This window comes from Polyodon spathula, chromosome 8 (genome assembly GCF_017654505.1).
Source record: "Polyodon spathula isolate WHYD16114869_AA chromosome 8, ASM1765450v1, whole genome shotgun sequence".
Taxonomy (NCBI): domain Eukaryota; kingdom Metazoa; phylum Chordata; class Actinopteri; order Acipenseriformes; family Polyodontidae; genus Polyodon; species Polyodon spathula.
Genome location: NC_054541.1, coordinates 19999124 through 20011477, shown reverse-complemented (window position 1 = coordinate 20011477; position 12354 = coordinate 19999124). Strand labels below are relative to the sequence as shown.

Here is a 12354-nt window from a genome sequence, read left to right as displayed (position 1 = left end):
ACAGTTAGTCAATTAAATAAACTAATTACACACACATTTTTGCGTTTCCTTCTCCAATGTTTTAAAAACATTTAAACAAAACATTCTCAATGTTTGCATTTACTCTCTTTAAAAGAAACAAACTCCCAGAAGTACCAATATTGTGTGAGTGTAAATCATACTGGCTTATTTTTAACAGTTAGATGAGTATTCTAAGGAATTATGTTGTCTGCAAATTAATCCAGGTAACTCACTCAGTCTGCACAACACGGGGAGACTGACTAGTTTTTCCAGCAATTAATCATGGCAATTTACTCTGAGCCTAGCTCAAAGAGGAGACAGTCACGTTCACGTCATGCAGGCTTGAGAGTCTGTGCAGGCTCTATGTCAAATGACACGGGTCTGCGCGCATACCCTGTCCAAGTTCAGCAAACTGCGTGACCTCAGCCAGATCTGACAACAGAGGTCATGCATCAAATAAGGGAAAAGTCTGTGCATCCGGCAAAGACCCTAAAAGGGACTGCACTGGAGCAGACCTCTCTTCAAAACAACAGAAGAGTGCTACCAAGTGCAAGAGGAGTGTAGAGAATGACATGCAGCTATTAGGGAATGTGTACTGCCACCAATGATGGGGGTGTGAATAACACAGAAAAGGAGCTTGTATAAGTTACAACTATTGTATTGTAAATGACAAAGACATATATTAAACAGTCTTGAAGTTACTGAACTAACTCTGCATAATTTATTTTCCATTCTAATGATTATGGAGTTGTATGGTATTAGAGAATAAAACTAGATATTTATTTCCAAAACAACTAGCAGGTGTAAGCAGGGTACATTGCTATAGAGACATTTTTTATATTACATATATATATATTTTTTGTGGTAAGCTATGCAGGATTCTCCATTGTAATTGCATGCAACTTACAGTTTTTAAGCTAAGCGACTATAAGAGAATCTCTTACAGTGAAATCTATATAAGTTGCTTTGACCAATTACTCTAATGTTATTATTGTTATTTCATTGATATATTGTTGTTTAATGTCTTGTTTGTCGTATCATTGTGTGGCAGGGCAAATCCTTGCCTGAAATAAACGTGTTGGTGGTTGGCAGGTATAGGGTTAATTTCTGTCCCTGACAGTTACATGTGGGTGTGTGGCTGTGTTTGCACAGCCACAGGAGTAATTATTGTAGTTAATTTAATTGATGTCAAGAGCCTGTAATTATCAGGCAGGTATATAACAGGAACCAAAGTTTTGTACATGGCAGTCTGTGTGAAAGCAAGAAGCTGTCAGGGTATGAAAATCGGTGTAGAAGCAAATGCTGTGTGTAACGCCTGGAAAAAAAAGGTACTGTGTGTGATGCCTGGGGAAAAAGTGTGTGACGCCTGGGGAAAAAGTACTGTGTGCGACGCCTGGGGAAAAAGTACTGTATGCGATGCCTGAGGGGGGAAAAAAAAAAAAAAAAAAAGTACTGTGTGTGACGCCTGGGGACTGTGTGAAACCTTTTTGTATGTGTAACAGAAGTGTTTTTTTGGTTTTTTTAAATTGGTAAATGGCTTAGCTGTCCGATCTAGTTAGAATATATATATATATAAGTATAAGTTTAGTAGTTTAGTGGGAGTTAGTTTTTGTTTTGATGTATCTTTTATTTTTCTTAAATAACAAAGAAGCACAATAATGCTTTAAAATTTCAATTTCTGTTTCTGCGTCTGCTTAAAGGGGGAAAACAAACCTGAGAATAAGTGACATTCTTCAGTTTTTTAATGTAACATAAACTGTGCAGTTGTTTTAATATATTGCTTGCTTAATTGTTGATGTTGACATTCGGCATTGGATTAGACTTAATGCATGCTTAATAAATTCCCTTGTTTTTAAATAGAGAAAAAAAAAAAAAAGAATAAAATTAAAGGCTGACCCAGCACAGTAAAAACACATTCCCAATCTCCCTCTTCTGCCGATAAATGTCACACACTTTTGTGCACCACTACAGTGATGGTTTCATCTGAGTCAATTCCAGTAGCTGCAATAAGAATTACCAAGTCTGGGCAATTCTTGCTCAGCATCAGTGGGAAGACTCTCTTGCAGAGTTCTGATTGGTCATCACTCTCACACCCGTATATGAAAACGTTGGCCTTGCGGCTGTGACCATGTAGATCGCAGTACAGCAGCAGCTCCCGTTCTTCACACAACCTAGCAAAGCACAGAGTGGGGAGAGAAGGGGTGAGCCACACACTCCACAATGAAGCACACAGACACCAGAGCACAATGGTATAACTCCTCCAGCCATCTGACTGACAAAACAAAAGAAGCACAATATGGTACTTTTTTTAAAGCTGCTTTTTTTTTCATTGATGATCTTTGTATAACTCTAAAGTGTGTCTTGCATTGGGTGCAAACTGCTAAAGCACCCACCGCCAAATCCTAAAACATACAATGTATCACTCTCCAAAGCTAAAATGTAAATCCTATACCTTATAGCAATGAATCAATATAAATTAGACATAAATTCAAAATTGTTATTACCTTCCACTATATGGAAGCGTAGTTTGTAAAATACAACATAAAAACAAGAGATGTCTTTAAAGGCAGACTTCTTAATGAGATCAAATAGTAACCAGCTTTTTCAGAGATCCTCAGAGCATGGACCATGCAACTTATAAGATCAAGTTGAGTAACATTTGACTGGGGTTTTACCTCGGCATTTATAGTTTTTTTCTCCATTTACTACATCAGAAGACCCAATTAAATATAATTATTTACTCTGTTTTGACAGCTCTCGTCTTTGTGTGAATAATATATTTCAAAAAGAACCAGTGACCCCCTTTTCAAAATTAATTAAATGTGAGCTCATGGTTCACTAACTTCCACCCCTCCTTTCCCTAAAAATTAGGTAAACTGGGTCACAGGATCCTTGCTACCAAGTATATTACAGGTATACGATATATATATGTTTTTAATATGTAATACCAGCGCTATTTGATTATATTAACCTGGGTCAAAAATATATGTCCCTCTTAGCAGCATATTATGTTACCTTTTCAGTGTGTTGTCAATGGGCCAGTTTAACGTCATATTCAAATGTGTGTTAACAAAATATTGGACAAAGACTGTAGGGGTTTATCATAAGCCTTTGATAAAACCACTAAGCATACAGTAGCCAGTCCAGTTATTTTCATTTAAATTCAAGCTATAATGAACATGTTATAAAACAATTGTTTGTTCAAATATTCTGTTTCTATTTAATTCAAACATATTTCTCTTCAGAGAGTTTATTTCATTCTGTTCCTTATTAGATCAAAATACTTTAAAACGTCTGTGCTTAGTTGCAATAAAATCAAATAGGTATAACTTTTTTTTTTAGTTTTAAATATTGTTCTGTCTATAAGCGGTTCCTTTTTTCTTTTAATTATAATCTTCAAGTTAATTAAATGAGATGCCTGCTTCTGCCAAGGTTGACACAGGCTTCCGCGTGCAACAGTGCTTATTAACTTAAAGATAGGGGAAGACCCTATTTAAGTCTGACCAACTTCCAAGAGTGTATGAGACATGTATTTTTTATATCATTAACATCTGTTCAGTTTTCTAATTTAAATTGCTATACTGCTCATAATTTACTACAATAGTTTCTACTGGTTGTATATTCTTTAAAACCCAGTACAATTATTACAATATTCTGACTGTAACACACATCTGGCACGTCCCTTTTGTGCTATAATTCATTAGATTCTTTTGCATGGAAGGCCTCGGTTGCAAGTGTTGCAGTTCTTTCATGGACCCAGATTCAGTTAAAATGTGTTTGCCCACTGACGATGGGAATGAGAATGTTGAGATGGGAGCTCAGCTAACAAGAATTTAAGTTTTTGTAGGTATCAGGCTTTTAAGTACTGTCATCCACACCTGTGAGCAGAAACTGACTCACTGAGAGCAAAAACTGACCCATGACTGTCACAGCTACTGGAAGCAGGCTGATCTTTGGGATATAAATTGAATATTTGTGAAACTGCAACAAATATTGTAATGACTGTAATGTTTTAGAACATATTTTTAGCAGATCTGCACAGGCTTGTCATGGTGTTCGCAGAACCAGTCCATGCTGAGCCTGGCACAGAGTTCAAATCCTGTTGGGAACGTGTTATTAGACATGAACTGGATGATTTAAACTAACCTCTATAGATTGAAATCTATAGAGATTATAATAATATTATAATAATGTTTTATGGAAAGTACCCAGTTTCTTTCGTTACTTTCATTACTTTCGGATAACAGAAAATGAATTATTAGAAAATGCTTAAGGTAGTGTCTCATACTAATCCACACCAAAAAAACCGGCAAAAGGCTAGGATGTCTTAAAACCTGCTTCAACTAGATTTTGTATGAACAGAGAAAGGGGAAAAAATATTACCATTTCTAGGAGCAACTGTTATATTGAAGCAACTGAATTAGAAATACGTGTTATAAATCATTTAAAGTGAAACTGTTACACACATAACATTGTGACAGAGATCGAATGACGCTTGATGTTAGATCTCCCTCCCGATCTGAGAGAGTGCTACATAAAGGGAACAGAATACCCTGGACTAAAAGGCATGGCACTATATTTCCGTGGGTAGGTGGAAGTCGGCCGGATAGAAAAGAGACTGAGCTACGGTACCCAAACTCAATGACCCATACTGGAAACAGCGTGGCATCTACGGAGGAGTGGATGCACTCCTCATTAACCAAGGCGTCATGAACAAGGGTATAAAATAGGGGCGTAGCAAAGTAATCTGTTCCTTTTAAATGGCTGGATTTGACCTTGAAGGAATACCGTGCTGTACTAGATACAAGGAGTGTTTGTTTTGTGTTAAGTGTCGGCTGTAGCAGTTTGTCTTTGTAGACTACTAGTAACACGATCAGGAGCTGTAGCGCAAGCCAGCATTAACCCAGACATCACTTTTCACCCCAGCATTTCACTGTGTACTGTAATCACACCAATAGCACCTAATTTCACTCACTGTCTTGTTTGTGTTTTGTGTTTAGTGTTGGAGTGTGTAAAACCTGGACTTTTGGTTGCAGGTCAAACCCAGGGATTAGAAATACGAGTGATAAATGCCACTGCATCATTCCAACATGTATTATTTAATAGTGTTTGCCTTCATGCGCTGTACATTGTCATTTATCAATAAAACACCCTTGCACCTGAAAGCAATTGTCTGTGTGATTATTCCACACTGCACTCACCTGTATCCACTCACCACTTTGTCACACATTATTATTGTTGAAAGAATATATTACAGTTAAAAAACGAAAGAAGTTACTTTTTCTGGTTTAGGACAGAATACCAAACAGTTATTCTTAACTTTTAATTAACCAGACTGTAATTTCAGGGGGCAAGAGGGGCAGAGGTATTTGTAACTAATGAAACACACATAAAATAGTTAATAGACTGCATTTTTGTAAGGCTCAATAAATGTAGTGGATTTTAACAAGGTAACTGGTTTCTGATTAGGACAGGCTGTACATGTGCGTTCCATTAAGCATCTAGCCTGGTGTAGTTCATGCACTAGGTATTCACTGTCAGCATATGGCCGGACTGCATCAACTTGGAGAAAGACCCTACTCCCGGGATCTAATGCTTATATGCCAGTCATAATGGCAGTTTTCTTTTGAAAACCTATGTCTATGTCTGTGATGATTGCATCAAGGATGGTGTAATCGACATGAATGTCTATTAGGTTTCCTGTAGTTTTGGTGCACTGTTACGCCATTTGTGACCACAGAAGTCTCACATGCAAGATCTTTTTTTCAATTGGGTCTTGTTTCGTCAGACCTATTGCATTTCGCCAGATGACTGCATAGATATATTGCAGCGTGTGGCAAGAACAGTATCTTTTTACCACATCTGGCTGAATTCGTTATTGTCATCACTTATGGACTGCATTATTTGTAGCTCATCCTTCAAATTTTGAATGATTTCCGATGTTTATTTTAAGTGTAAGTTTAATAAATCACAACAACAAACAGGGGACATGATGCAGGTGTTTTTGCTAGTTATGCCACTGATCAAAATATAGTATTTGGGAATCTTTTTGAAAACACACATTCGCTTTCTGTTATTATAAATAACCCCAAATAGCTTGCACTTTAAATGTTTATTACATTACCATTTACTTCCCACCTCAGCAGAATTGTATACCATTTAAAATGCTGCAATTATTTTGTGTTTCCTTGTTCATGTTTTCTTTTGAAAGTGAGAAATGTATCAATTTTTGACAAAAAAAAACAATACCCAAGATAATCAAACAATTCAAACAGCAGTTATGGCTATTATTAAAATGCAGTTGCACCTGATCAGCGTGGAAACCCGCTCAACTGAAATCATGCATGCATACAGACTTGCGCACTAACCTTTGAGCTGATAAACAAAAATGTAATATTTATGCACAGTGGTTTAGAGATAATATACAATGCTGTTAAAAAAAAAAAAATATTCAAGATCATTATTTTCTTTTAGTTTCATTTTTATGTTCTATCACCCTTAGAAGTACCCCCTGGTTAAAGGTATCTCTCAACACTACTCAGAACAGACTGTATTGTGCCAAGTTCATACTCACTACTGTCTTTTTTCATTATGCAGAAAATGTAATTTGGCAGGTTTGTCTCTAGCTCGGGCACAGGCATTTCTTCTGGAGTTCTGTGCTCTCAGATCTCTTTTAAATATTTACCAGAGCCAAGTTTAGTTTTCTTGGATGTGTTTACATTTTCTTTTTGACTAATAAATGTTTTTCAAGCATCGGTGTTGGCTGGGTATTGAAAACAGGACAACATGTTGCGTTTGCGCGACAAGTTTTTTGCTCAAGCTAATCTAGATTGGCAGAGCTGTTGAAGTCACAAAGGTACAATACAAATTATTTTTAGCATGGGCCCTGGTGTAAATATAGCAGCTACTTTATTAAAAAATATTACGATTATTTTCAGGTATTATCATTCAGTCAGGGCAGCACGGTGGTGTGGTGATTAGTCCTGGGTTCGATTCTGGCCTAGGGGTCTGTCGGTGTGGAGTTTACATGATCTCCCCGTGCCTGCGTGGGTTTCCTCCCACAGTCCAAAGACATGCTGTTCAGGTTGATTGGTCATTCTAAATTTCCCTCTGTGTGTGTGGTGCCCTGCGATGGACAGGCGTCCCGTTCAGGGTGTAGTTCTGCCTTGTGCCCTGTGTCTGCCGAGTTAGGCTCTGGCTCACCGCTACTCTGTAAAGGATTAAGCAGTTAAATGATGGATGGATCATTCAGTCAATTTTCTGTCTTATTACCATATTGTAAGGCAATATATAGTTTATAACAGCCTTCTATAGGGAGGGAAAAATGAGAATGAAAAAGCATTTAATATGTCCTCGGACCAGATTTTTGAAACCCTAAAAGGTGGGTTCCATCAATAACTAACAAAGTGGGATGCTAGTAAATGAGCATTAGTGTTGTACCCATAGGCATTACCGGTGCTTGTTAAAGTATATTGCTTTTATTGGGATATCGTAAAAATATGTACCCAGGTGCTTGTCAGACATATTGTGGTTTCATGTATAGAGGCTGTATGGAGTTTATGGAGTTTGGAGTTTATTTTATATATTAAAAAGTCAGTAAAAATATGTTTTTAATTAAACCATCGGTAAAACTTGGGGGAAACAAATCTCAGTATATAAACTTTACATGTGGAATATGAAGTGTAGCAGTTCTGGTTTCTGATAAAACTTAATGTCCCTGGGATGTATGTTGAAGCAGAATCTGTGCAAATCAAGGACATTTTTCCCAAGTTAGCTGATACTTTGCTAACAATTGGGCAATCTGCAAAAGGTATGAACCTGACATCAGCATAAAACAAGCCAGGTTTATTAATCTCGAAATCATAAAACAAATAATAAAAAAAAAACACTGACAGAACTGGACGGTCCAAGGCATCGGGAGATGTATCACTAATCACACTGGACATTTCCATCAATACTTTATATAAGTTTACCAAGTACCAACTAAAGCATCATCATTTTCTGTCAAATATTTACAATTAAGATTGTCGGCATTAGGCAGTGTTTAGCTGATGGACAATACTGTCTCACAAAGCATACCCCTCTGCAATAAACAGTGGCTGTCCAGCAAAGCACATAGCTCTGACAAACTCATTAACACAGTCATTCTGCACTCTCTTCTCTTTTATTTTTATTAAAGTGTGTGTAAAAGCCACAGAAATGGATTGCTTGTTTCTCAATTCACTTTCTTGTTTTAGTTTAATGTGTTGCTTACTTTCAGTATGTTATTTTATTCTGTCAGCATGAACATGTACCTCAATGAAGATTTGCAGCACTGTGCATCCTCTGCCTCATCTTGCCCACTTCTGCTATTTGGATTTTTGTATACCTCGTTTTCTTTTGAATATTTATAAACTGATTTTTCTCCCCATTCTCCTCATCGACACAAAATATTATATTTTCATGTAAGTATTTCAGTTTAGTTTTGATCAAGCTAGTTATTACAGCCAGTAAATCGAACTTGATTGGCCATTGGCCAACAAAATCAGGTGATATGTTTGTGAAGCAACACAGAACCAATCACGTGCTATATTTGAACGCTATTTGATCCCTGGTCTAAACCTATGTGCTGTAGTCTAGAATACAGTGTAGAGCTTCTTATTACAATGTCAGAGTCAAAATAAAACAACATTTTGATCAATATTGTGTATTTCCAAAACAATAGTACAAGAAAAATACTCACTAGTAGACAAAGAAAATCGGGTGTAAATCAGTAAAAACCGAGGTCCAGTTAAAAAAAGAAAACCTGAAATTTTTTGGTAAAATTTGATATAAACCAGAAATGGAGAACACTATGTATATTATTAACACTGAATACTATGGGAGCAACAATTAAATCGATGCATCGATTAATGATCATCGGTCACAGGGGACGAACATTCTGTCCCCATGGCCCTGTCAAGCCTTTTGCGAAGCACCCAGGGCTGAAAATGTCACAGAAAGTCTTGTCCCCTAGGGCTGAAGTGGCGTGCTGGACACCCAAGCACCGCGCAAACAATGTTATTGTTATTTTTTAGTACAAATAAGTTTAAATTGCAGCGTGCTCATTCTGCTATTTTCGATAAAATACACTTTGTCAGACAATACAAACAGATCACTACTAGTCTAGTACATGCTTAAACTATCCAAAATCACAACAGAATGCACCATTTTAATCACTTTTTTCCCCAAAGTGGGGGAGGGGGCACTCTTCCCCCATCGGCCCTATGCACCACGATGAGATTGCTACCCCTACTACCTTGTAAGTACCACATATCTTACAACTAATTGAAAACCCTGTGTATTTCCTCACCACCATCCACGATGAAGCTACTCCAGGACACACACACAAACAAGGCCAAGTGTGTCCTGGAGTACAATTAATATATGGGAGGCGTGGATAGGTCAGACCAATGCTGGAGCTGTACAATGCTGCAAGGAAGACCGTGGCATGGTATGAGAAGCTTGGCATGTACATGGTCCAAATTTATTTGTACAAAGCCTACGTAGTGCACCTAAGTACGACACCAGAGAATCGGCTCACATTTCTGGACTTTCAGACCTTCGTGATCTACAGCCTTGTGTTTGATACACCAGAAATACCAGAGACTGACACTGAAAACAGTGGTAAGGCTTAGTGAACATAATTTTATTTGAATGCTGCCACAGTGTAGGAGAAAAGCCAAGCCACAAAAAAAGTGCTGTGTATGTTCCCGCAAGTGTATGCGGAGACCACTACCACATACACGGTACCACTGTCCACGCTGTCCCTCTCAGCCAGGCCTTTGTTTGGAGGAGTATTTTGAAAGGTACTACACTGTAAAAGAGTACTGGAAGGACTAAATAAACCCCAGAACAAACCACAATCATGGGGTTTCCATGTGGGTCAATTTACACGTGAAACGGCAATGCACGTGCACGTTTGGTAGAATTATTTCTGTAAATCAGGTTTGTGGCTGAAAAAAACGTCCAAAAGAGAGGGATAGGGAAATCTCATTTACTCATGTAAATGATAAAACACACGGGAAAATTCATGCCCAGTTTTGCATGGAAACCCGTATTTCACGTGTAAAGGTTAATGAGCGTGTTTATCCTTAACTAATGCGGGCGGCTTTTTTTATTATAGCTTTTTGCTGTGTCTGAACTGTCATGTTGTATATCTCTTGTGGGTTTACAGTTCTGTATGAAACCACTTACCACGAACTGCGTTATTCCTTTGTTATAGTATTAAAGCAGCTGTTTGAGAATACCCTTGCTGTAAAAACTACGCTAAAGCTAAACATGAAGAGCAAGTGAGCTGTTTAAAATGTCTAACTGAATTCCTGTTTTTTTTTTATTCCAGCTATGTCCAAAGACAACATATGTCTGCCCTCCACGTTAATAAATATAGCTGAACTGGATGTCATAAGCCAGCTCGAAAGCCCAAAACAGCACAACAACATCCAAGTTGTTGATGTCCTCTCAGAACTGACCAAATAAAATTGCAAATGAACATATTGATTGTGTTTATTTGTTTGCATCATTAATATTTAACACAACAGCAAATCTAACACAACTTACAAGAAATTAGAGACTCTCTAACAGCATGACCCTCAGATCGCTGTTGTCCAATTGAAGCTGGCAGCTGAGGTAACCTTCCCAGTTGTCAAGTACGCTTATAATAAGTGGGATTGGACTTGTTTTTAAGAGTCACAGGTTGGATTTTGCATAAGCACCCCTACTCTAACATGGGTTGCGCTTGTTTTGGGCTCGTTTAGAAAGGCAGAGTGGCTTTTTTTTCCCTCGCGAGACTTGGCAACACTGGTAACCTTTCACGTGTGTCTCACTGGCAGCCTGATTCCTGAACATCTCATTTTGTTGTTGACAAAAGTTTGTGCAGGATACAGCAGGCAGTGGCAATTTTGTTTCTGCTGGTTTTCAGCCATGGTGATCTGCAATACCTGTTGGTCAGTTCATTTTTAATTAATAATTAATAAACTGAGTGAACGGACTAGCGAAAAGCATTTTACACAAGATATTTTTCTTGTATAAATGTCTCGAGTTAAACAAAACTGGAAACCCCATGAACGACACATGCTGTACCAGTACCTGACGTGACGTAACCAAAGGTAGTAAGTTCACTTGTTTTTATGTCATGCGCACAACATTACCTGAGAATGCAAAATGATTATGGGTAACAAACTATTGAAGGTCGATGTTATTTTGCCCATTTCTAAAATCTTTATTTTGTGCCGCTTCAGAAACCAGCCGACTCCCAAAATCACAAAATTCCTGTAGCACAGTGTCACAAGGGCCTCAGCAACCTTCCAGCGTAAAACATTTTGAAAGATATTATGCAGCTAATCTGAACACCTATAAATAATATATTGATTTAGAATCGGCAGAAAAATAAAGTCTGGTGTCAAGCATCAAACCAGTTTACATCCCAGGACCCAACCACTAAACCCAGCTCAGGCCTTCCAACTGACCACTTACCGCCGAATGAAGCCCCGAGTGGCCCACACTGTGGGGAAGGACTCTCTTAGAATTGATTTGTAATTGCGGTTCAGGTCTCGGCCGGTCAGGGAGCACCGGTAGTTTCCAACTATGACTCCATCAGGATTCAGCATTGGCACCAGTTTGAAGATAAAGGAATCCCTCAGGAGTGCAGCATCAGCAGAGGGCCCCAGCAGGAAATCCAGGATCCCCTTCATCACCCAGGAGCTGTTGGTCTCTCCAGGATGAATGCGGGCAGTGAACACCACGGCCGGTTTCCTTTCTCCCTTCTGATTCCCAAGAGAAGGACTGGTCACGGTCAGAATGGGCACCAGATTCCCAGCTAGAGACAGGCACAGTGTCCTGATCTTACAGAAGCTGGAGCAGACAGGATCCTGGGAAATCCTTGACAGGTATTCCCTCAGGTTGGAGTAAGTGTATGGGTAGCAGTGCGCAAAGTAACAGGTATCCTTGTCATGGGGGAAGGTGCAGGTCCAAGTCAGTGAGTAGCAAGACTGGCCAGACTGCTGCCTCCCATTGCGGTAATAGCGCACTTCTTCCCCCACACGGTGCCAGCCCACCCCCTGACTCTCTGCCTCTTTCTGGGAGTACAGAAGGGGGCGCTGCCCCTCTGCATACAAACTGGTCATCTTCAGCAGGTTGGTGATGGTGAAGCGGTAACGCATGTTGGCTCGTGTGTTTATGACACGGAAATAGTACCACTGTGTGTGTCTGTCCGTGTAGAGATCAGTCCGCAAGGTCAGTTCATAATTGTATTCACCCCTGGAATTGAGAATAAAAATATTTAATAGGAAAAATCTTACAGAAAACATCTGTGCAGAAGACAGTGATAAAATACTG

General features: G+C 38.7%; 1 protein-coding gene across 1 annotated transcript in view; it reads right to left on the bottom strand.

Moving 5' to 3' along the window:
- The window catches only part of LOC121319099 (cytosolic carboxypeptidase 3-like), a 31579-nt gene that overhangs the window by 10845 nt on the left and 8380 nt on the right, over positions 1-12354 (bottom strand). Inside the window, exons 6-7 of the mRNA XM_041256291.1 lie at positions 11494-12276; positions 2018-2171 (exon numbers count right to left, since the gene is read on the bottom strand). Coding sequence (XP_041112225.1) covers positions 2018-2171; positions 11494-12276 — 937 coding nt within the window. The remainder of the gene's footprint in view (positions 1-2017; positions 2172-11493; positions 12277-12354) is intronic.